Consider the following 27,117-nt stretch of genomic DNA (forward strand, 5'->3'; position numbering starts at 1 on the left):
GAAATGAGTGCTACAGGGGAGGCTGTGTAACTCCTGTCTTTGATATCTTAAATGTAAACTCTAAAATAATTTATTACTGTAATGTTTAACCAACTTTCAAGTGGCTTGTGGCTAACCTGTTAAAATCTTAAACTAGGAGCTTTGTAAATTAGACCAGACCTATGCAGGGGGGGATTCATTTCCCTGCATGTGTCACTAGGTGGTGCTATCACATCGGCCATTGCTCGTCAGATCCATGACCTCTGCGGTTAAATAATGGATTTCAAATTTAATCTGTGTAATATATTAGCTCATAAGCTTATTTAGGATGCTCATAAATATATCTCTTTAATCTCAGTGAAGTCAGCCCCCCTCCGTGAAGCTGGCAAATGATTTGTCTACACATCTAAGCGTAGTTTTACATTTTTCACTGATATGAACGCAGGGCCATGGAAAAAGAGAGGCTGAAATAAATTCAGCCCACATCAAATGAAAAACACAGAAATCATTTTAAGATTACATGCTCGGAGTGTGTGAGAGTTTTTTAATTGAGAAAAACAGAATCGTATTGCTTAGGAACAACACTTAACCTGCATGAGACTGCACCTGTAAGTGCTGGAATTGCTGAAGTTAGTGCGGACATTACGGGACATTTGTGTAGGAGTACCACACACGTGTAGGTGTATGTTGCGTTTGGTGGATTGTGCAGTGGTAGTTTTGAACACTGGGAAGTGACATTTGCAATGACCAGGGCGTTGGTGGTGATGGAGTAAAACTAAAGGGGGGGCGGGAGAGAGAGGGGAGAGAGAGAGAGAGAGAGAGAGAGAGAGGGAGGAAGGGAGAGAGAGAGAGCGCGAGAGAGGGGGTAGCAGATACTTGGTAACGCATCACAGCAGGACAGGCAATCGAATCTAAAGGCGCTCAGCTAGCGACGGACACGGACGAGGAAGGTAAGATAATATGATAATGACATGATCATCCGGCTATAAGTTGATAGACACGGGAGGGATGACTGCGGCAGAGAAGATGTTTTCACATGAAGGATGTAGTGTAACATTTCCTTCCCACTATAGTTGTGCGTAATTCATGACTTTTACGCTCATTAATAGTTCTTTTACTTTGCAGTACAGAATGGCTAGACGTTATTTGTTGAATCTGCGCATCAAATACGAGTTTTAGAAGTAGTTGATTGATCATGTGAACAATGTTTTGATGAGCCATCAGTTCAATGGGAGGACCGGTAAGGTTAAACGTGAAATCCCATCTGAGGACACTTCTTTCAAGTTATGTTGCTTTCTGTAATGGCCTTCTCCAACTGTTGCTGTGCTTCCTCACAGCTCATTTTATCAGACTAATTAAACGGTCAGTAAATGTGAGGTAGTGTGCATGCTCATGCAGAGGTGTCAGGTGTACAGTGTTATCTCAGGTAGCCCTGGCGACTCCAGAGGTGCCTGCTGGGAAGCGCATTGGTGCCCACTTATTTATTCATGTGTCACCTGAACGCGGCAGCGACGCAACGCCAGGTTAAAGGGCAACACCGCTCAATTTGAGAATCTAACTGTTAATCCTCCAGCCTAGGTCAGTTAAGTTTTTTTCAGTGTATATAGCTTCTTATTGTAATTATAATGTCTAATACAACAGTACCAGTTGTTAAATATTTAATGGATTGGCGCTTGAGTCATCATGCAGGAATTGCCTCATAGACAACTGATGTAACAATGACTTTGCAGAGTAATGCAACACAGATTTTTATTTTAATTTTTTTTCTAAGCTTTGTTTGTTTTTAACCTCCTGGCCTGGGTACTCATACTTTTTAACCAATTACAATTTTTGCTAAAGTGTTGAAATCACGATTTAATGCAAAAAGTATTACATCAGTAAATGTAGTGGTATTGTAATGTTTGTGAGATTTTTACCCAGCAAGGCTGATCTACTGCATTTGAACAACTGTTTACTGACTTGGCAAAAACATCAAATTCAATATTGATCAAAACTTATATGTGTAAATGTACATTATCTCAATCATCATAGTATTCTGTCATTTAATATCAGAAAATGCTGTGATACACTATTACTTTATATACTGTATGTTCACCAGTAGTGCAGACTCGAACATAAATTCATAGATTTTCTTTTTCTCACAGAGTTGCATGGAAATTTTTGCCTCAGTAATCCTATGTTGCAGGTTTACTCTCATCCTCACTGAAGTCCACCAGTGAATACATACTGATGTGCTGCTATAATCCAACCTGCAACATTGTCCATGTAGTCTATACCATAAATATGTGCTTATGGTGCACAAGTCCTGTAAAACCATTTTAGTATACCAGCTCACGTTAAAAGAATGAGATATTTTATATTATGGATGTGAGAAACTGCTTCTGTTTTTCATGCATTATATGTGGAAAGCATGCCTCTGACAGTTGCCCTTTCTGAGTGTCTGTCACTCTCTGAATTCATTCAGAATACAAGAAGGAAGAAAAAAAATACTGAAATGGAGAGTCCATATCTGACAGACACCTTGACTGACAGGCTCAAATGAAACCCAATATGAGCTATGGAGGACTGAATTGCAGATACAGTGACTACTGGACAATCCTATGAGGTCTCAGACAGGGAGCAGAAAGGTATGAAGAAAAGAAAGGATGGAAGGATGAAGAATGGTAAACTGGTGAAAATGGGAAATAGGAGAAGGCAGTGTAGAGTGTGGACACGTGGTAGATATTAGAATGCATATGAAGCATCTTTTTCTCTTTCCTATGGTGTTTTCCATAATTCTTGTAGCTCAGCCAATCTGTGGAAATTGAGTGGAACCATTGGGAAAGGTTTGGCATTGATTACCAGGTATGAAAGCATCTGAATGGTCTATATACCTGTTCCTGAGTAACTATTAGGCAATGGCTCATGGATGCAATTTTTCAAGTTATTTATTATGTGTGTGTGTGTGTGTGTGTGTGTGTGTGTGTGTGTGTATATTTGTTTATTTATATCCTTACATATATTTAGGACATCAGTTTGCTTTGGCAAAGTGAACTCATAGAGTTGAACTTGGTAGAAATAGTTTTTTTGCTGCAACCGTATTTATGGTGATTCGTTTTTGCTGACAGAGTAATGCACTGTTCTGGTATGGGCACAGCGGCCTCTATATGACAGCTCTTCACACAGAACCCACAAACCATGAATGTCCATTTTCTGCCTCTTCCGAGATGCTCTTGGTGTGTGCACAACATTCCTGGTACTTGTGATTATGATGGTTGTACGTTTCCCACTTTTCGCATTTCTACACTCACCTCTCTCACTGGTCCAGCTCTGTGTGGTCATTAAATCAGGCAAGGCAGCCGGGCAGAACTGAAGAAAACAAGTTGTAGGGGAGGGCTGGGAAGATGATTTTGCTCAGCCAGTTGTATTACAGGTGAACCGCCAGTTCCTTCTGGATGTGAAGCCATGTTTTCTGAATTTGAAATGGTGGGCAAAGGGCTCACAGTATATCTGATCATTCACCATTCCTTTTCAGAGAATATGATATCTTAAATAGATGGTTGTAAACTCAACCATCCATAATAATCCTGTCCAATAGTCCATTGCTACTAATCCCTGTATCCCTGTATTGATTCATCATTGTGCAAGTGCGAAACCATTATGTCGGAATTTGGAAATTGAAATTTCCTGAAGGAATGGATGGAGGCTTTTCATTTCTCACAGTTAAAACATTGGGGATTCATTGCTAAGCCGGTAGCATTTACCATAGCGAATCATATTCTCCCCTGGAAATAAACCATGCCATGTAACACAAACAAAACAGCAATTTAATGGCAGCTTTGTTGTGTGACAGATCCTTGTTGTTGGTATTTACGCATGGAATGCTGCCCTGAAGTGGCGCTGAAACAGCAGGGACAGAGACAGGATAGGAGGAGAGACAATGAGGGTGAAGTAACATGGGAGGCAGGACTGAATGAGGAGAGATGAATTGTTGGGATGCAAAGGTCATCTGTGCTGAAAAAGAGCTACTAAATGGTGTGTTTTGATCTTTCAGCTCAGATGGAAACAGTCAGCTTTTGGTGGGGTGGAATGACAGTGCCCTAACAAAGAGAGAGACAAAAGGAGATGAATGAGTCACTACAGACTATCGGCTGCCCTCTGACACAGCTGTCTGTGTTTATGTTGTCTGATATACACACAGTCTTCTGCTGGGACAGCTTTACCAAGCTCATTGCAGGGGATAATGGCTAAGAAACAGGCATTTAAGGCTGATATCAAAATTTTGGGAAGAAGCAATCAGTTCACATTATGGAAGCTTTGAACTTGTTTACTGCCATAATGTTTGAGAGAGGAAGAAAGAAAAGAGTTGATGTAAATATACACCGAGACAAATAACATGCTAATGCTGTGAACAGTTTAAACCAGGGGAAACTTATTAACAATACATCTCATTGTTTCTCAAAAAAACTGTTACAGACTGTCTTCATGCTGGTGAAGCTGAAAACATTGTGATTCAGTAGAGTAAAAGTAGGCTAGAATAGAGGAGAAAAGGGACATGACAGCATGTTGATCTGTGCTGTTTCAATCAGAGGATGCATGAGAGGAAAAAGTCATGGAGTGGATCATTATGTTCTCACTACAATTTGTCCACAAAACAACAAATAAAAGCCTAAAATCAGAGAGCTAGGATTGTTTTGTCAGTCTGCACTCAGGCAAAAAGGAGGTGGCAGCAGCAGGCATGGTTACTTGCTTCCTTTGTGTAGCATGTTTCTGTGAATTAGAATCTCATATCTTATGAGACAAATAGATGTCCTGTTTTTCCACAAAAGTCAGTTTTTGACTTATTTCTGTACATGATTTTATATTTAGTTTTAATTGTAATGATTTGTAAACCCTTCTGTAATAATATTTTCTCTCAGTTCTCTGAGCAAATCAATGTAAAACACAATATGTTAGAAATATTCTCTTCACAGTTTACTATTACTCTAATGTAACTGATCGAAAAAGCTGCTTATCTGCTTAGTCATAATTTTAAATTTAGCAGAGTAAAAAGCAGAATGGAGGTATGTGTATGTCTCACAACATAGATACGACTTGCATACAAATCGAGGTGAGCAGTTGCAATAACAGCAGAAATGGAGACAGGCCGGGTTGAACAATTATTATTGGCTGTCCATATATTTCTCAGGTTTGAAATAGAAATTTCTTTTTCTTCAATTACTTCAAAAGGAATAATAAATAATTGATAATTAGAACTTTTTTTTAATCTTTGGATTTATGTTGTCTAAAACACTGCAATCATTTGAATCATTGTGATGGGCATTATTTTGGGTTTTTTGTACATGACTGTATACTCCATTAATATTTTTCATATTGCTGTTTGAGGTGTGTAAATTAGACTCACGAAGATCAGCTGAGCATCAGCTGATCTGCATGATGCACATGACTTTGCGGCTTTAAAAGACTTGTCACACATCACTGTATTGTTTGCTAGAATAGGAAATTGTCAGATTAATTCATCCAAATAAATAGTAAGCAGTGTCTCCCTGTTGTTACCTGAGCGCTATACACAGACACTGAACTAGAGTACAATAACTGACTTTTCTGTAGAAGAGCGTAAACAACATGTTACCTGCATGACTTCACCCTCAGTCTTTAATCAGCTTTAATGTTCCTGTTGCAGACACAGCTTCTCAGTGTTCAGTTGTCAAATGCAGTACCCTCTCTTACCCAGCTGCTTCTCAGTGTGTGGCACATCAGGAGGCTTCTTGCCATCTCTTTGCTGGCAGTGAACACTAATAACCCCTGCCCCACCCTCCAGCCCCATGTTACTCTCATACACACACACACACATATCATGGTGTTGCTCAACACAGGGCAGGGTGTGTATGAATTGTGCCTGCACAAGCGTTTTGTGACAGGGTGTAGTAATGCGGCACCTCACAGTGCTCCCATCCTGTTTCTGATAATTACTGTCTCCCCAGGTCCTCTGTAAGCTGCCTCGTCTCCCCCACGGCGTTTTGTGAAGCTCTCCTATCAGTTCATACAGGATCAAAGAAGATGCAAGCAGCATCTCCAGTGGAATAACAGAGTATGGCTTGGCATGTGTCCTATAGTCCTCTACCTTGGGTTTGCCGGTCAGGGAGTTAGCGATCTTCTATTGAGCTATGTACTGAAGAAGTCAGTCAGCAGGGAGCTGCTTCAGTTCTGCTGAGGCCGAAGCTGTTCATATCATGTTTTCCAATTCATCATTTGACGCATTGAGTGATGTGTAATGATGATAAACTACTCGTATGGTTCTTCAAAAATGGAGGTTTGGTCACTGCTGTAGAAATAAACCACCACTGTTGCTTTTGAACATCACATGCTGTATGCTGTGTTGTGTGCTATGTGCCATGCAGCCCTCTGTCTGTGAATAGAGTGATAAGCACTGTGGTTGTTGGCTTATGTGTTGTTGCCCAAGAAATATTGTTGGCTTGTTTTGAACTTCTTTTCCAAATAGCTTATTCACTAATTTGCTTAGAAAGTGACACAACAGCCCCAGCAATTTCATATATAACCCAACCAGAGTGAACAGTTTACTCAGCATCAGTGCACGGTGCCAGTTTGATTATCATTTCTATTCAGAAAGCACTACATGCTCTGCAGTCCAAATGCCATCCTGTTTATATTGCACTCTTGTCATGTGAGTGAGGTTTGCTGAGTAAGGCTTTCAGAAAGTCATGTCATGTTGGAGATGAAGAGATCAGGAGGGCGGGAAAGAAGACATTACTCAGCTCATCAGAGCAGTGCTGTCCCTCGCTCCTCCCTGACAAAGCCAAATGTCTGCTAATCTGTCTGTGATCACCGTGCTAATGAGTGATGGCTTTTTCATGAGGACTGAGGGCGGGCAGAAATCTGTCATTGATTTGCTGTGATAATCCAGATTTGGCTGCCGGCTGAGGCCCACCACTCCCTCTGAGAAGGGTGCCTTTTGAGGTCAAGGCAAGTCAGACACAATTGCCATGTAATCAATAATATCGAGTGCTGTAAGCTAGGAGATACAGCCATGTGGGCAGGCAGGCCTCTCTCTCGAGAGCACAGCAGGTCCAGATATTACTCTTCACTTTACACTGCCTTAATCACACATTACTGTCAGATAAGCTTTGGACCACAACTCATTAAATAGACCTGGATCTCAGCCACCCTAAGCCTTGCCCATTGGGAGCTATATGTGATCCTAATAGTCATTCTAGGCCTTAAAATATTCTGACTTTAACTCTGGATCTAGGGAAGGAGCTTGGCCATATTGGCAAGTGTTACAGGTGTAAACATTGGACATGATTTAATGGACTCAAAATAGTTTTGATTTTCAAATGCCTGCTGCACTATAGTGAGAAACTGATGATCCACTTATCACAGATCATTTATAACTCTTGTAACATAAAAAAGTTATTTTAAACAAAAATAGATTAGATATGATATACTTTTTTTTTTATTACTCTTTGGGTGCAGAGAAATAGTTGTCTTGGACCCACACTTAACATGACAACACAATGAATACATTGCCCACAGAAGACATGTATTTGTTGTGTTGACATTTTACATCAGGGCACAGGAGACATAATTATCTGCCAAAGCTTAGCCCAAAGAAAAACTTTGTGAAATGACTACAGAAAATATATATAATTGGACAAGCCAAGCTGTGTGGTAAATATAAAAAGGAAGAGACATGAGCCAATGTAGATAAGACTAAGAATATGGAACAGAAAGTGAGAGATGACTAAAAAAGAGTGAAAAACAAAGGAAAACAGACAGAAAAAGGCAAGCAGCATGGGGAGAGTGTTCAGGCTGGTTCAAGATGTTGTTATGGGTGAGGGGGGTGCGCAGAAGATAAGCAGTGACTCTGACAGAGTGAAAGAGGGGGGTGAAGAAAGTGAGGGATTGATAGATGGTGACAGTGTAGCCAATGGAGTGGGACAGTGCTGCAGCAGGGCCCTGCTTGCACTGAGGACCAACTTATTTACCCCTGTCCTCTGCAGTTTAACTGCCCCACGTGCATAACTGATTGTTTGGAACAGTTCATGTTTTCCTACTGGTACTCAACTAAATCTAAAAGTAGATCATGCATTTGCACTAATAATTAGCTTGCCTAAACCTCAAGGACGTCTGCTTTTATTTCATGTATGGGCTAACACTTACAAAACCAAAATGCTTCATTTGTTAATGTTACAATGTTTGTTTACATCAGTTTCTAAAGTTGTTGAATTGGCTTGTACTTTCAATTATGATCATTTGAGCGACATAAAATGGTCATATTTAATCTCTGTGTGTATTCAATGTTATGTTTGACTGTAGCCAAAATTTGTTTGGTTGAATATTCAGAGAAGTTTTCTGCAGTTTAATTATGGTTGTGTTTTGGTTCGGTTTGGTTTTTATTTTATGTAGTATGGAAGCCAAGACTGTGTCCATTGTTCCTGGGGTGCTCAGCAGAGTTTGATTGCCACCTCCCACCTTCCCACTCTCCCTCTACCGCATTGTTACTGAAGTGATTGCAGTGGTACATACCTGAACCACCAGAGTGAAAACCTTAAAGGAAAGTAATTACCATACCATTTTCAATAATGTTATTTTAAGTGGTGCTAAAACATAACAATAGTGGAATCAGGAATATAGCCTACTGAATAACAACAAATCGGCATACCAGACATTGAGAGGGTCAGTTCACCCAAGTCACAAAAAACATATTTTTTCCACTTACCCCTCAGGGTATTTATCCATGCAGATAGTTCAGTTTGATTTATTGAGACTATGACTTACAGTATCAACAGCTGTGCATTCTGCCACTATAGGCCAAGGCAATGGACTTCTATTTGTGGTGCTTATTATATTGGAAAATTACATTTAGAGAACTCGGCAGTACAGGCCCTCTTCAGAAACAATGTCCTATATACTCTAGATAATCGATGGGCACGTTGTGAACAGACTTTCAATAATAGTTTCCAATAAACAGTAAAAAACTGTAAAAACTCAAATAAAAACAGACAATAATGTAGCCTGTTTCAGTTTTCCAAGCTTCAGTTTTTGATGCAAGTTTGAATATCTTGACTCAAATTCAGTTTATTTGCCAGAAAACTGCAGCAGATATTTCAAAACCTTGGCAAAACTAATTTATCTGCTTGGCAAAATGCCCAGGGTAATATGAAAAATGACTGTATGTAATTTGGATGAACTGACCCTTAAAGTTAAATAAATGCTGTAGTGCTCTTTCCCAAAAACATCTGGTCAGCACTTTTTAAGATTAACTTTGTGATGTGTGTATCAAAATAAAGAAATACAATAAATAAACATGTTACAACTTAAATTATGTACAGTACAGTTTCTTAGTGTTGAGTACAAATAATAAAACATTACACAATGCCTAAAATATTTCCCACACAAACGCTCAAGTTATCATCACTGACCTTCATGTTTGTAATATGCTTAGAGCAGCTGTTCACATTGCTTATGCCTAAGCAAAAGCAGAAGAGTAATGCACACAATCCAGGTTGCACATACAGACAAGACCAAAGATAGGTAGGTCAGTGTGACCACCTAGTGCTCTAGTTATAGTACAGTGCACCTGTAACTTTGTGGGGGTGCTTTCTTTGTGAGAATGTTCATGATTGAATCCTCTGGTATCCTGGTGAGAGCAGAGAGCAGGATGCTGCTGCAGTAGAACTACTTGTATTTTCCATAACTGCCTCAGCCTCAGTCCCCTCAAACCCAACATGTCTGTCTTAACCAGTATCCATCAATCACATTCACTCATTCATCATCTCAGAAATGTCCTGTGAAGAGGCAGGAGTGAGTGTGTATGTGTGTGTGTTGTATTCCTACATTATATATTAGAACAGGGAAATTATCATATACGATAGCAGTTGAATATCACATTGTACTAGATCTTTCACAAACATGGATTTTTACAATGACACCTGATTTCTGTTTCTAGTAAGACCAATCAATAGCATGGTCTGATTCTATTTAGAAAAGTAGAAAGCATGTAGAGTGGAGTAAAAAAAAAAAACAGTACCAGACACAGCCACGCAGGTTGCATTGTTACAGAAAGTGAAATGCAATAATGCTGAGGAAACAAGAATCCAAATGAAAACAAATGTGCCCATTCAAACGGACACTCATGCACAGCTAATATAAACACACACACATACACACTCAGACACACACACACATACACATACATATATATATATATATATATATATATATATATATATATATATAAATAAACAATAAGCAATGACAGCCTATTCTTTACCTTGCATGTCTTCCTCACTCACCTGTACATTTTAGCTGCTTTGTCTGAATTGAATCCACCACACACTGTATCTCCAATAGCACCACAGCGGCAGGACAGCAAGCAGCAACACAAAACAGCATGTGCATATTATTTTATTGCTTATCACACTGTAGTTTATTTAGCTGTTTTGCCATCAGATACCTGAAGGACGAGCAGCCCTGTCTGCACCAGTTTACCATGAGCTAGAGCACAGTGGGCTTTGGGGAATAGGAGAATTTAGAAAGATAACCCTTCAGAATTAAATTGTCACTGAATGAGTTTGCTGACCATTGAGACCTTGCTGGGACAAGTGATGACAGTGTAAAGAGGGGGAACAAATGAGAGACAGAGAAAGAGAGAGAGGGGGGAAAGAGAGGCAGATGAAAGGGGGGGGGGTTACAGTTAATTAGTGTCTTTGCTGCTTTCCTACCAGTAACACTGACAGTAAACACCTGTGAATGAATACACTGTGAAAAATCTTCATTATGCTCTCCACATGTTAAATGTCATTCATTTTGACCCTACAGTTCGGCCAGTGACGCTGCACCATCTTGAACCATCTTGAAAATGCCATTTACACGTTTCCTTTTTGCACAAGACAGTGTTCTTTTTTTTTTATCAGATAGTTAACGGTGCAATGTCGTGATTATGGCTTTTAAACAGTGAGTACTGTAAATGAGCTGTTGCTGTGAATTTACTTTCATCAACACCCTACCCTGCAAGCAGACACATGCACACACCTGCTTGAAGCATGGCGTTTAGCAAATCTTTTTCCTGTCCCCTAATTATACCAATCACATCTCCTGCTCACTTACAGTGTAATCACCAAACATAAAAGAGCTGAAATGTCTGTCGATGTTATGTGGATAGTCTGAAACAGCAATGTAGATAATCAGCTAACCAAATGACTCTGACTGTGTTCTGCGTTTGCATGTGTTTCGTCTGGTGCAGGTGATGTCGTGGAGTGCGGGTGGCAGGATGACATTTGCCAAGCTCCTCCTTCCCTTCCTCATTCTCCACTCTTTCTGTGAAGGTGAGTCTTCCTGACCATAAAGAAAGAATATGCATTAAGCCGCAAAGACTACACTTTCCTTTTGTGAGTGGAAAGTCTTTTATGCTACATAATTTATACACTGACCATAAATTCCTAGTACTATCCATACATTTAAATGTAATGTATGCCACAGTAGCTTCTTAGTTGGCAGAAAGTAGAGGATAGTGGTTTTACTAGGCAGCTATTTTTGTGAATATGTGCAGCAGTGTGAAGCTGAGTAACTGAAAAGGAATCTGTTCAGTCTGTCAAACATCCCTGAATGTAGGAAAAGAGATTTAAGATTATCACAGTGGCATCAGCATTTAACCATAAATGTACCTTTGTTAATCAAATACAAGACTGGGAATAAAAATCGTTTTACTAATGTCCTTATCAGTGATTTGGTAAAATATGAATACCTTCCAGTGTACAGTAAGATTTGTTTTTTTTTTAATGATAAAATACAGAATTTTACAATATCTCTCCCACTTTCTTCTCAGTTCAACTCATTATGAACTGCCTATAAGGATTTTCTGTCTCGTACCTTCTACACATCATACATTCCCTCACCTTTTCTTGACTTGCACACCTTTTCCTCTCAGCCCTCTACATGGTCTGGTTTTTTTTTTTTGTCTATCTCTGCCATTCCTTTACTCTCGCGCTCCTTTTCTCTGCTCACTCCCCTCATCTGTTCTGCATAATGTCTTAACATTTTTGTTCAGCCTAAAAACTACTTAAAAATCTTTGCCACCTTGCTGGGTATGTCCCTGTGAGCTGTTTAGAGAGAGACAGATATAGTGAGAGAGAGCTTCGATGTTGTGGAAAATCACAGTAACTGTCTCACAGTGACAGGCAGGAGACACCTCCAATCACACACAACTCTGAAGCAACAGGGAGAGTTATTAAGTGAATGCCACAACCTCTTTCCATCAAGCACAATGAGTTTATCAAGGCTGTTTTGATATCTCCGGAGTCCTCCAGCCTCTCGTCTCTCACCTTGTGTTTGCTTTCTATGTTTCTGCCTCTTTCTTCCTCTTTCCTCTCGCTCCCTCCCTCTCTCTTGCTTACTCTAAGCACCCCATTAGCACACTGACCCTGAGCTCCTCTTGAGCATTACCTCCTTGATCCAGCAAATTGGATTGATGATCATTGCTCTGATTATTTTGTAGCTGTAATCTATCTGCATTCCACTATCCAAGCCTGATACAGTGCCTCGGAGTAATTAAGCCACAGGTATGGATGAGAGCTTGTTAACCCTCCTCCTCACCATCCCCCATCCCGAGAAGCTTGCTCCATGTTCCTGGCACCCACTAAGAGCCACGCTGGCAAGCCAGAGATGAGCATCTTCTTCTGCGCTGACAGGCACATGACCGAATGAAAAGCTCCCACTTTCAAAGCACCGATTCACTCCATCAAGCACTCTCACTTCAAACAGGCTGGCCTCCCCTTCTCTCGCTTCAGTGTCTCTGTGGTCTGCTGCCCAGCTCAGCTGATCAAAGACCATCAGCTTTGTTCCCTGATCTTCCCAACAAAACAGCTTGTATCACACTGCCTTCTGACACCACAGACCCTGCCCAAACACAGACCACTATTAACCCTTTAACAGGCCCTTTTAAAGGTATGGTGTTGTAATGGAAGGATTTTCCCTCCCACACAGCAAAATCAGTATGAAGTACAATTTAGTTTTAAAATCTGGCCAATGATTTATTATAATTGAAAATACAAACCGTACTGAAAATGTTCAAGTAATGAGGAATCACCATTTTTAAGTTGTTTTTATCCTTTGTTATCACACAAAAAAAAAAAACCTAAATATTCATTTTCAGTATAATGGCCATGCAGTGTTAAAAATTGACTATGATGTTGAATCGTTTTCATGGGCTCCAGAGGCATAAATGACTCTACCTACAGACAGACCATGTAAACGTTTTATGTTAAAGCATGAGAATAATGACCAAAACTGGCAGCAGTATAATGCTCTGTGTGTAAATGATGTTCTCTGCTTACAGTATTTCATATTGCTGCAAAGCATTTTTGTCCTTCTGCTGAGTGATTAATGCGCAGCAGGGGTATGTTTGACACGGACACAGTCAATACACATACAATACACACAGTGAACAAATGATCACATCTAAAAAACTAAAATGGGCAGACGACAGATAGAGTAGGAACATGGGAAACAAGTAGGAGAACATTAAAAGACACTGGTCTGCAAACTGGCCGACAGGTAAAAGTCTGCTCTACTGAAACATTAATCCTGTTTAGTGCATGTTAAACAACTTCAGAAACGTATAACAGAGGGCAGGAATTTCACCTGCAGGGGAAGGAGGTTGGTCGCATCATCACCACAGCTGCTGTGAGTAGATGTATATTTGGACAAGCTGCTCTGCTTGGTACATTTATCTTACTACTCTCGTCGACCCTTACCCTAACCCTCGGCTCTTTCCCTTTGGTCCATTTTAATTCTTGACACTCAGGTTTCCAAAACCAACAGATTGAAGAGAAAATTATGATGGATTTTATATAAAACAGAATATAAGAGCAGGACAATCAGCTGCTTCTTAACTTTTGATTTACCCAGTTGGCTAAGACAAGGACGGAGCCCTTTACCCATTTTACATTAAATATCTGTATTTCATTCAGAGGAATTAAAGACTTGGCTGTGTTGACAAAACCAATGGTACCAAGACTTATTTAGCCTAATGATATCACCTGAACAGATCTACACCTCTTATGCAGCTCAATCTAGGCCAGGTGTATATCCCTGATAGAAAATATTTGAGAGGAAGAGAAATCTATGCAGCGCATTCTAAGATGGGGGTAGAGGACCGAAAATAAATGGGAACCTCATTCAATACCGAAATTTCTACCTTTGAAAGCTTCCAATCATGTTGCCGATTCTTTTCTTTAAAAAAAAAAAAACATACACAGCCAATCTTATGATGACGTGCACTGAATATATTTGCTGCAGCCACTTTTACATTGTCATCCACTGAATATATTTGCTACAACACCCTTGTGGAGGGAGGGGCAGTCGTCGTTTGGGAAGCAGTGGGAAAACAGACTGTATTAATTAAACAGTCAAACAAGAGTGTGTGCAATTCCCTGAGATGCTTTTGACATGATATTTTAAGTGCTCATTGCATTGATGTTTTATTTTTTACCTACACTTCCCAAGGATCACTTCACAAATGCTCAACAACACACCTCTACTGTATCTATTAAGAATAAACTGTTATTGCTGTAGCTGAAAATCTTAAATGCGTCACTTCCTGTGCACAAAAAGGTGTAAAAGTGAAATATGAGAAGGTTTTCAGTAACGGGGTAAAGTTTGACTTATGTTACATAAATAAGCACAATGGACATTATTTATACATACGACAGTGTATGGCTTTAACAACATAAAACCATAATAGATAGTTTTGAGATATAATGTGAATTATGTTCTTTCTTTTCTCTTCATCACAGGCTCCAACCAGCCACCACGTTTCCTGAACTACTTCTTCTCAACCTACCTTCTCATCTATGAAGACATGCCCATCGGTGAGTCTCTGTGGAGCGTCAGCATGTTATGTTTGTTGTTCCTACATTGTCTAAACAGAGTACAGTAACACGGTGTTTGTGGAGGGCTTTGTCAGCTTGTTCCCTGCACAGAAATGCTCTGTCCTCTATATCCCTTGAATATAGACTTAGAAAGAAAAAGTAAAGAGAGATGTCATAATAGACACTGACAGTGATAGCAATGGATGTCCTCGATCAGGATGTGCGTGTGTTTCTATTTGTTTGGTGTATTTGCCATGTGTGAGAGGGAAACTCTAGAGCCCGGTTGTCTGAGTGATTCTCTATAATATGTAGTGGGCAGAATAAACCTGGGATGCTTTGGATGTTTCACACCCTGGCGTTGATGTTTGGCCAGATTTGATATTTCCATGTTATTATAAGCTTACTTACATGTTGTGTTCCACTGCTGTTAGGGTTGGTTGGGGGTTTTGGTGTGAACACCAGACATGGTTGAGTAAGATTCCCCCTGGATCTATTATTCCCCCCTCTTATTTATTTTTTGTCATTTTTGGTGGTTGCAGTGATTGACAGGGCAATTTGGAGATGTCTGGCTTTTCATCATCTCTGAGGGTGTCAGTGGCTTGGAATTAAAATCCTTTATATTGGATTGATTTTCTTGAAGTTTGTTTTTTTTTTTTATCACATGACCTTTACACTCTGCCAGTCTGCCAACACACCTAGTCTGAATCATGGAGTGTTGGCTTATCCGTTTCTACACCCTCAGAGTTGCTGGTTGGGTACAGTTGCAGGCACAGACAACCTATGATTTTTTTTTCCCTTCTCACATTTTTTTCTTGGGGTCATGACGAACATTCAAAAACACCACATTCAGCCTCATTCATGATTATTATCACAGTCAGCCATTGCCTTCACCATCATCTCCATCATCGTCATCATCAGCGTAGTTGTATGTTTTGTACTGCAGCCCGGAAAGGTTACAGTATCCCACTGAGCTGACAATAAATCATCATCATCATGACGCCAAACACCATTGCCCTCATAGATGCTTGGTTTGGCAACTTTGTCCAGCAGTACTAAGCAGTTTCTGGCAGAGGGCCATCTCTTCATCCAGTCATCTGGTGTTCAAACCAGTGAAGGGCATGTATGTGTTGGTGGGTGGTGCTGCTAATTTCCCTAACCACTCTGTCCAGGTTGCCCTCTGGCCATGAATCATTGTGTCCTCTCCTCGGGCAGCTGGGCTTCAGTCCAGCAACACCTTCCAATGGTCCAGAGAGCTGTCAGTCATGTCCCTGGCCCGGCCTGTGATTGCTTCTTCAGTGGTGTGATCATGAGGGTGGGCTGAGTGATTGGACAGTGACAATTTGTCAAGATTATTGTTTATTAGCTCAGCAGATGTCCTCGTCTAGGAGGCACTCTAATTCATAGACACACACACACACACACACACACACACACACACACAGACACACACACACACACACAGATTTGTCTCACTATCCCATGGGGAATAATCTTAGCCTAACCTTAACCGTCACAGCTGAATGCCGAGCCCCAACTCTTGGCCTAACCCTAAAACCAAGTCTTAGTCTCGAACCATTTGTGTGTGTGTATGTGCGACGTGAGTAAAGGATGTAACATAGCGAAGAATAGTATAACATCTTTCTCCCCCCAAATTTCCACATGTTTCCTCACACACAAACTCAAGATTACTTATCATCCAGCAGACTGGCTTAGTGGAGGAGCCCAGCAGCAATTTCAGTGCTGACATCGTTCTTACTCTTGATTTGAATAAAGGACAGATTAAAAATACATATTTTCTCATCTCAAGGTTCAGTGCAAAGATTGTGCAACGAATAAAGGATTGTTAAATTGGGCTTTCAGGGCACAATGGATGCAGTTTAATCATATTCAAAACTTCATACCATCCTCTTTACTTCATGAGGATATTTTTTTAATCATAAATTAGATGAACTTAAATTAGCACCTGTCTGACTGACTGGAAGCCAAACTGCATGACTTGATCGGGTGATCAGGTTTCCAAGGGCACGCTGATTGGTCACATTCGGTTACCAAGGAGGTTGTTTTGCTAATCCTGGTGATAATGTAACAACACAGGGTTCATGTGAGCAGGTTGTGTGAGGTGACACCAAGAGCTATTGTGTGTAATAACAAACCGTATAGGCCTAACAGAAATGAGCAGAGCAGACTTCCTTCAGTTAAAACTGGTCTGTATGTATGTGCACACACTCGTAACACTATGTGGCCTTGTCTAGGCAGCAGATCAGTGACTTGAGCTCATCACCTCAGAGCCAGTAGCCTCAGCTCCGTATGGCAGGCTGAAGCACATGATTATTTATCAGAGATGAGGGAACACATCCAAACACAGCATGGATATTTGATCTGAGACTACACCTACTCGCCGCCCCCTCTCACCAGCAAGGGGTTTGGTTCAAGAACTGACAGAGGGTGCTTGAAAGATGCTGCGCAGATATGTGCTGTAGAGGCACATGTAACAGCCCTCACTCAGCATGCACTCACACCTTTGACATACGAATCGTCTTTTACCTCGGAGTCCAGACAAGTTTTCATTGTCTTTGATGCAGGCAAACACAACCCCCCCATTCTGATACAGTGAACCCAAGAGGAATCTTTAGTCCCCACTCTTACGAATAATACCTACAATGCGTGATTAAGCTGCATTAGTGTTCCTGTGAGCACTCCAGTGATACAATGATTTATTTCAATATTTACAAGAAGAATATTTCATCCTAACTTCATTATTTGCATGTGTGTATGTGTGTTCTCTATGTGCATGTGTCCACTTATGTGAGTATGCATGCATGTGTTTTCATTTCATTTTTGTCGCATCCAGGCTGTGGGTTCATTCACTCTTAGGGGGGATAGCTAAACAGAGGAGCCCATGTTTAAATGTAGTGGCAGATAACAGTATGTGATGTGTCAGGAAATGGGATGTGTAATTAGACTGAGAGAACACTTTGATTAAACGCTCTCATCTCCTAATCCACTTTGCCCTGATTCGGCAGATTAAGCTCTCTACTGAGTAATTAACTTGTGGAAAGAACACAACATTTGTTCAAAATAAGAAACTTCCACACTCTGCTGGGATGGTTTGTGCAGGTCTTGTAGTTTATGCCAATTGAGCATAAGGATTCACTGTCTGATTAAATTTAAAAGTTTAAATTAGGCTAACATTATTACAACACATGTTCATTTATACGGGATAAGCCATTGTATACATTCAAATTAAATTCTTTCAAGGAAGAACCCTGCAGAGCAGATAGTACAACAGGAACAGGAAAGAGTCTTCTGACAGTATTCATTACTTGAATAGATAGACCAAGTCTCAACCATTCCAGTCACTGTGAGTCATTCATAGTCATAAAAACACTTGTATAGTTTGTCTTTAAACAAAAGATCATGAAATTTCCAATGGAAGAGGACGGTGAAAACAAAATGGTACTCATTTTCTATTTCCCCTAGATCACACAGTGACCAAATTAGACTTCTGAAGCATCATACCTACCAATTTCAGAGGCAGCGTACCACCTCTTCTTTGAGAGCCATTACAGACCTTTATTCCTACACTATATTTTCTTTCTTATGTATTTTCTTTTCTCTTATAACATCTGTAGGGAAATACTCCAGAGGCAAGGCACTTCTGCCAGCTAATAAGTTTTTTTTTAAACTTTTTAGTCCTGTGCTTCACAACTGGAAAAGCTTAGCTGTTTGTACCAATACTAGGACAGAGTCTGTCTGTACTTCTTCACTCTCCTTGTCCTCGCTCTCCTTTGCTCCCTCACATTCTTGTACTGCCACAGTAAATACCTTGCACTTTTAATTAGCTCTGTGGCATTCCTAATTCAATAATAATTAAGGAGCAGGAAGTAGCCCCAAGGAACGACTTATTAAAGCCTTCCCCTAAATGTGTTGATAATGTCTGTGTACTCTCTCCCCAGCCAATTCCCCACTGTCAGCTGCCTGGCGCACTCTACATTAACTATGGCTTGTCAACACTCCCTCCTCCGGACACTGTCTCTCTTTCTCTCTTTCACAGCTTTCAGATTCAGTATATCGACAATGTTAGCTTGCCTGCGCTCATAAACAAAGCAGTATTCTTAACTATTGCTAGCTATTGCAGATATATGGTGTTCTGGTGTGAAAGATCCTTTATCTTGATTGGAAACATGCTTCCTGGTATAGAAGCTTCATATAACATCTGAAAGCAAAGTTTCCTCTAAAGGATGCTATATGTTATTCAGACCTCTAAATTATATTAATGATGTTATGTTTGTTTAATAAACATATTCTTAAGTCATCCTTTGACTAAGTACATGAATGCATTGTGGATAAAATATAAATGTTTGTGTGCAAGTGTATAAATTGCTATCATTTGTTAAAGCAGCTGTAACCCATTTTTTTTTAAACTAACAACATATGAAATTACAATATGAAAACAATGACAGTGTAAACAGGGTCGCTCATAGAAATTAGTAAATAGTATTTAGCTGCCAAATATTTTGTTGATGGAGATCACAGTAGAAACCAAAAACCAAAAAACAGTTAATTGAGAGTGAATATTGGACTTATTCACCAAGTGGTCAGAAACACTCTAAATGAAAGCTCATATTGCCACAGGACCTGTGAAACAAGTGAAATACCCCTCAGAAGCAGCAAGTTTTTATGATACGTTAAAGGCGAAAGGAAGAACATGAATGTTGCTTTGAGGCCTTTGCCTTTTGTGTTTGGGAAATCCATATTTGATTCCCTGTTAGTGACACTTGGCTGGAGATAAAGGGCCTTTATCTGAGAGGAGATAAAGGCTCCTTGATTTAGTTTTTTCTGCTGTTGATCAAATGATTGGCCAGACCATTACCTGGTGGGAGCGAATGGCCTCCTTTCCTATCTGACTCTCCCGGTGCAAATCACTAACCAACCAGCTGATTTACACAGGACTGTTGAGGAGACCCAAGCATGTACACACTCTTGCTCTGTCTTAGTGTCTGAACTGCTACATCAACGAGCCCTATAACACATTTCAGACAAAAAACCCTCTGTCTCTTTCTCAGCTAACATCAATACATTTTCCCTAATTGTGCCATTTGCTAATTATTCTTTCACTCTGACACATTTCATCCATGTGGAGCTCCTTTGTGGAAAAACAAACTAAAACAAAAATATTGTGAAGTAAGTATGTATCATGATGACAGCACTCAGACTAATAGAAGCCATTCCAGAATCCATATTTGCTCTATTGAGTGCATGTTCACATGCTACCAGGTGAGTAGGCAAGCGATGGTAGGCACTTAACCCTCATTTTCTCCAGTGGTTGTGCTCAGTGACCAACAGATCAGACTTGCACTGGGCCATTCATGCTCAATAAACCTGCTTTTGGACAAAAACCTACAAAAAAAGTGATTCATCTGGACAGGGTTTGGAAATATATGACGGGTTGTAGTTTTGGAAAGGCAACAAAGAAAATGATTCACATGATGATGTTGAAAATTGGTTTGTCAACCAAAGCAAACAATATATTACAAGGCAGTGACAGGTCTTTATCCATCCAAACATAAAACATTGAGGGGAGAAAGAGAATTACTATGGTCATACGCTTTCAAGGTTTCAGTCCAAGAGCTAAAAGCCGAAATCTCCATCCTTCCCCTTAATATTTAAAGTTTTCTTCATCAGGCAACATTCAGAATGAGTGTGGACCTCCTTTTTGACATTTAAAATTGCCTCACCTGACTGGCCTCACCTGAGTGTATCGCAGAAGACCTGAAGATGTCCAAGAATACTGTCTGTTCTTTCCTTGTACAGACCAGATAGTCTAGAGCAAAAACAGCAGCACAAAAAGTGCTTAGTGAAATAAAGAGAGATGAGCAGTGATAAAAGCGTAATCAGGGTATTGTCAGGAGAAAAAGGAGGGGGCAGTTCCTTTGAGAGTTGATCTAGTCTTTTTGGATGTTGGCTGATATCCAGAGTTGTCTCTTCTTGCAGGATATGTGCTCTCGATATTTGTTAATGTCTGTACAGCACAGTCCACAGGTCTGTTTACGCTCCGACTTTCAGCCCCTCATTTAGCCTAATTGGAATGTGATGTGTTTGTCCTTTCTGCATTTCTGGCAACTGCAGTTGTGTCTGTCACTGTTTGTGAGTTTGAGTTGGCGGATGCGCTATGTGCATGAGAGTGACTGTGTGTGCGTATGTATCTTAGTTTGTAGAAATCCTATCTACCAGCTGCAGAAGTGAAGTATTCCTTCGTGTTGAGGTTTGCACCACCTGATCTCAGCAGGAGATGAGTCCAAACGTGTCCAGGAGATATTCTTAATGACTGGAAGTTTTCTTCTCCACGTAAAGAGTCCTCGCCCACCTCATTTTCGGAAGGGGATACACTTGATCTTCTTACTTCTTGTGACAGCTCTCTGCTGTCATTGAGCTGTTGCATTGACTCCCACAGTGGCTCCCCAATAATGCCAGCAGGCTGCCATCCATGAGGGACCTCTGTTTTGGTTTAGTCAATCATCCCTTATCTCTCCCCCGTGGTGGCTTGCTCCCCCCTTCCTTCCCCAGGAAATAATGGGGTCCACGGTTCAGCTGTGTCTGCAAACACACCATCCATCATGACGCTGTGCTGCGCTATATTGTCTGCACTTACCCAGCACGTGATGTGTTAGTGTTATTATGGCCCATGCAAACAATCACAACACTCTGGCCTCTCATTGCAACATTGCTTCTGAGTTTCCACAAATGCTGAGTATCCCACACATATACATAATTTTTAATTTCATCACTTTTCTTTGAGCTTGTTTTTTTTTTTCTAGGTATCTGGCATTCAGTCTTGTTTTTTACCTGCACTGCAAAACATTTATTTTAAATAGTACATTTTTCCCCATATTTATAGTCCAATTCTGGAAGTGGTGTAAGAAAATTATGCATTTCAGTTGCAGCTTCACATGTTTTTTTCTAAACAAAATATGTATAAAACAGTTCATGAAACTGCCAATGGAAAAATTACATGTAATTGACATTTAAACAACCTGTTTTGATTTGGTTTATCATGATTTATTCATCCAAACAACAACAAGCCCCCTCGCTCATCCAGTTTACCAATGTAAGACTGATTTCACGACTAAGAGTGTCAGACCAACACTTAACCTCCGAAAAGACCAGTGCTACATTAGTCCAAGCTGTGTAAGCAAATCAGTGGTGGACGTTTTTAGATCCTTGACTGAAATAAAAGTAGCTGCAAAAAGTCGATTGGCAATTGTGTGTGTAAAAGTAAAACTTCTCACTATATAGGATAGCTCCTTTCAGAGCCTGTTATTGTTATATGTACTTTTGGATTTGAATTACTGATGCATTAAGTGGTAGGCGCAACTTTAATGCTGCAGTGAGGTGGAGCTAATTACCAGCCGCAACAGCAGGGATGGTATTGTTTTCACCTTGTGAGTGTCTGTGTGTGTGTGTGTGTGTGTGTGTGTGTGTGTGTGTGTGTGTGTGTGTGTGTGTGTGTGTGTGTGTGTGTGTGTCACTGTCATTGTGGCAAAATGTGGTCCTGGAGACACCTGTTGTAGTGGGAACAACCACAGAGGTGGTTTTGAGTACTTTGGCAGGTGTTTATATGTCTGGACAAATTTTGTCAGCGTGATAGTGTCACAACTGTGCAAAATACAGTCACAAAGCTTTAGAGGTGAGTGGTGGAGATCACAGTGAAGGCTGAATTCAAAGATACGTATGGTCTGACCCTTGAGTACTGAGTACTCATAGGCCTGTAATAATGTAGTAATAACTGAGTCCTCATGTAATAATGTAGTACTGGCAGGTGTGATCCGATTGCAAGATGGACGATGGTTTTATTTTGCTTTTATGTTTTGGAGTAAAGATTTTTATCTGAAAAGTCTAATCCTGAGAATCTGAAAGGTGACGAGTGAGACAGAGATGTGATGTGGCATGAGTCAGACAAATCCACACTTCAGTAGTGTTTAATGTACGTGTCTCTGACTACTCACTTCTGGGGTGAATTACAGTTAAGACTTCAAAGGCCAGAGAACACCTGACCATGCCCTTCCATTTTCACATTTGACTGAATGCTACAGTGAGTTTACTGTTCTAGCAGTCATTGTTGATTGCTTAGTCATTGTAGGTCCACCTTTAAAATATCACCTTGAGGAGGTGATATATCAGTGTTCAACATGGTCTTCAGTTTCAGCTGCACGGTCTAATATCTTATGTAAGACTGGTTTAGTATTTCTCCAGAGAGGCTATCTTAGACACTTCACACTCATCTCTCTCCATTTCCTTTCAACAGACACACTACGTCTGTGGTTCGGCCTATTCTATTGGAGTTTTCCTGTGTTATGATCAGACAGAGAGTAAGAATACAGAAAGACAGAGACAAAGATGGGGAAATGTACTGAAGAGCTCCAGGCAGTGTGTGTGATATTTGTCGGCGTTGTAAAAGTTAATTGAAATTGTCTGTGGGAATGTGGCGCGACACCAAGTTGAGCAGCGCTGCCAAGGCACACGGCACTCTGCTGACAGGCGTCACTGTGATGGTGGCAGTGGCTAGATTGCCTGACCAACTGAAAGTTCTCACACACTCACACAGGTGTAGCTAACACTCTTTTAGGCTCCAAATAAAGCCTAGGCTCAAATTAAATGTGTCTTTGTCTGTGTTTGTGTGGTTTCCAGTATATAGGCTGGCATTTGGACACGCCATCCTGTGTCACTGGGCACGACACTTAACTGTAATTGCTGTGGTTGTTGGTGTGTCCACGTGTGTGCACGCGTGGTGTATGTGTATGTGAGAAAGACAGGGAAAGAGACAGATATATCAGACATACAAAATTATCAAAGAGAACATCACAGTATTTTTGATGGTGATTCTAGCTATTCTTTTTTTTTTTTTCATAACCTCAAATTATCAGCATCTTCTAAGAGTTGAGTTTTTACGTGTGTGCTTATATTTGTGTGTAGGTGTGTGTAGCTAGGAATCGTAGCTGGAACGCCTCAGGTTTAAACCCAGTTTAATCCCAGCATTACCAGCAAGTCAAATGATCAAAGTATCAAGAGGGTGAACCCTCTACCTGAGCAGTGCTCCGCATTATGAATGTGTGTGTGTGTATTTATGCAGGGACGTATATTTCCAACCTCATTTGGAGAAATGTGTGATTTTAAAACCAAACAACATTCATTTACTGAAAAAGTAATATTACTCTTTTTCTATTGGTGTTTTCCATTTCATTGTTTCAGGTTTTACTATTTTTGTGTTTGTGTGTGTGTGTGTGTGTGTGTGTGTGTGTGTTGTGTGTGTGTCTGTCTGTGTGTGTGTGTGTGTGTGTGTCTGTCTGTGTGTGTGTGTGTGTGTGTGTGCGCGCGCGTGCGTGTGCGCGCGCGTGTATACGCACGCCTGTGTGTATGTGAGCACACATTACTCCATTCTCCAGCACTGAGAGGTGCATTGCTGGGTGGCAGATCAGCTTCTTGCAGCTGCTTATCTGGCCCAGGTGGGTCACGGCTGATACCTGCCTGAGCCACGCAGAGCAGCTAACCTGGAAATTGATGTTTCACATCAGCGACCACCTTTCTCTGCTCCATTGCAGGGAAGCTGTAGGAGTGAGGAGGAGGGATGTGTGTGTGTGTGTGTCTCTGTGTGTGTCTGTCTGTTTGTGTATGTTGCTGGCATGTGTTTTTTTTTTTTCTGTTTCTCTGTGCCCCTTTGAAGATGTAAATGCATGCGGCAGTCAGTGTCCTGACTCACTGGAAATGTATTGTTGCTGTTTGGTACACAGGTCTCACTTCCTCAGAAACCACAGAAAAAGGATCATTTTGCAATTACAGAGAAGATGTATGAAATTTAAAAAAAAAAACGTAGGGAAAAGGTAATGTCTTAGAAAAGTCATAGTGGTCTTTGAAAATCAGAAGGTTACAGGTCTCAAAGACAACTAGAGATGATTTCAAAGCAAAAAAAAAAAAAAAATCTTGTGCATAATATTCTGAATATTGCTCAGACAATGAGTTCCTGCTGAGAGAAAGAACCTGTCTTTCGAGCACTTTAATCACCATATTTCGCAGAGCCCCGTTGTTGCCAGCCGTTGCTGCTTCACTTGCGTGTAAGACCAGCGGCCAGACCAGCTGAATATGTGCTTTTCCTTTGCATTAGTAGCTGCTGGGATGTAGCTTGTGGCAATTACAGAGAGTGTTTCTAAATTTTGGGGTATTTTAGTTGCCACAAAACCTGATCAGTTCCAGAACTAGTTTGCCAAACCCTTTGAATTATTGTTCAGATGACATGCTGGATCAGTTTAAATTAGACGCCTGCAGTGTAATATCAGCTTTGGTCACCTGAGGCTGGTGTGCATTCTATGAAGAAAGGTTATCTCGTCCTTGTCTTGAAAGCTGACATTTGTTCTCATAAAGGCCAGCATGCTGGTGCCAGATAGGATTAATTGACAAGTGGGGTGACTGCACGCTATGTCCCCCATTTACAGACCAGTCTCTGGTTGAGATATGCTTGCTTTTGTTTACTGGTGTCTACAACTCTTGGTCTGAGCTCCACTGGTGGAGAACGATTTCACACACCTATTTGCTTCCTCTCACCTTTGGTTACGCTCTCAGTATGTTCTCGATATGTTGCCATTCACTGTCAAGTGAAGTAACCACAGCCTTTTCAGCACAGATACGTATGTTGTCAATTTGGTGTTTGCTCTTACTGTCTTTTGATACAAAAGTGTGTGATAGGCTGAGAATGCATGCGGGTGTGTGTGTGTGTGTGTGTGTGTGTGTGTGTGTGTCTGTGTCTGTGTGTTGTGTGTACAGTCATACGTGTTTATGTGTGTTTGGTTTGCACAATAGAGGAAAGTGTGTGGTATAATTGAACTCCTCGCTCTTATCTCACAGTCGAGAAGGTGTTTGACATTTAACAGGCGTCCTTAGAAGCACAGATTTTTTTTTTTTTTTTTTTAAGGAATAAGGCAGGATTGCCTGTCGTCTTTGCCTCTCTCTCTCTCTCTCTATTCTTTGTCTTTTATTCTATTCTATTTGTTCCTCTGTGCAGCAGTTTGTCTCCAGTGAGAAGTCCCATTTACGAACAAATCCTGGGCTTTTCTGCTTTGACTTTCCACACACTTAACATCCAAAATACCTAGCTGCTTGTATTGTACCTAGGCTGTTCATTTATAACCCAAACCTGTCATGGTTCTTTAGCAACAGTAATGAGAGTGCAGCAAGTCTGCTTAAGGAGCTGCTTTTTGGTGAGTGGAGACAGTTTGTGCAGGACACTGCAAGAGAGGGTGAGAGAGGGAGGGAGGGAGGGAGAGATGAGTCCAGAGCAGCTGTCACTGCCCAGCTCTCCTATTCACCTCCACTGTTTTCTTTTTTTTGTTTTTTTTTTGTCTCCCCTTGTCACTATGTCCCTCTCTCCAGATTGACCAAGGAGGTCAATTGCCAATTTGCCAGTGCCAATGTCTTTGTCAGGAAACAATATTAATTTTGGCTAATTAGGACCTGAAGCTAATGAGCACTACAGATAACGAGTTCATTTATAATCCATAAAACAAGTGTGGCGTGCTACAGAATGAAAAAAGCTGTAATGGCGGCAGCCGGTCATCAGATTTAGGCAGGAGCGTAGCAAACAATCTGGACACACGCATTTTTACACACACACACACACACACACACTTGAGACTCTGGCATGTCTGCATTGCAGTCCTCTGCTGGTCAGCTTTAGCACATTTTCAGCCAAGCTTTTCGGACAGTTACCATCCTACCCCCCTTCTTCATGTAACTCTTTCTGTTCTCTCTTTTTCTCTCCCTGTCTTTATGTCCTTTACCTCTGCGTCTCCTTGTCTCTCTCTTACCCTGTCATTACATGTCAGTCTCATGGGAAACAGTGGTTCAGCTCTGATACCAACAGAGGGAAAGAGACAAGTAGTGAGAATCCAAAGAAAACGTGGATTGAGAGTGGGAAGAAACAGGGAAGCACGGAAAAGAAGCAGGGTGAAAATGGGAGGAGAGGGCACAGGGAATAAGAGGGAAAAAGAGAGAGGGGAGAGGGGAAGGAAAGAGGCAGGACGAAGGAATGGGGAGCTGGCAGAAAATGTGGACGTTAAAGTAGAACTGATACACACATGGAGAGATGGGAATAGATATTGGCAGAGGGGGAGATGACGGCGAAAGGGGCTTCACAGCAGATGGACATAAGAGAGCGAGAGAGAGATGAGCAAGATAGAGATGCACAAGTGACTCTGCCCACATAGATAAAGTCCAGCTG

At 40.8% G+C, this 27,117-nt stretch overlaps 1 protein-coding gene across 2 annotated transcripts in view; it reads left to right on the forward strand.

Moving 5' to 3' along the window:
* Positions 1–848: 848 nt before the first annotated feature.
* The window catches only part of cdh23 (cadherin-related 23), a 162,871-nt gene continuing 136,602 nt past the window's right edge, over positions 849–27,117 (forward strand). For both annotated transcript variants that reach the window (XM_056394811.1, XM_056394810.1), the window contains exons 1-3: positions 849–929; positions 11,225–11,306; positions 14,775–14,849. In XM_056394811.1, the coding sequence (XP_056250786.1) occupies positions 11,228–11,306; positions 14,775–14,849 (154 nt within the window). In that variant the 5' untranslated portion in view covers positions 849–929; positions 11,225–11,227. The remainder of the gene's footprint in view (positions 930–11,224; positions 11,307–14,774; positions 14,850–27,117) is intronic.

Source organism: Seriola aureovittata, chromosome 14 (genome assembly GCF_021018895.1).
Source record: "Seriola aureovittata isolate HTS-2021-v1 ecotype China chromosome 14, ASM2101889v1, whole genome shotgun sequence".
In the NCBI taxonomy this organism is placed as follows: Eukaryota; Metazoa; Chordata; class Actinopteri; order Carangiformes; family Carangidae; genus Seriola; species Seriola aureovittata.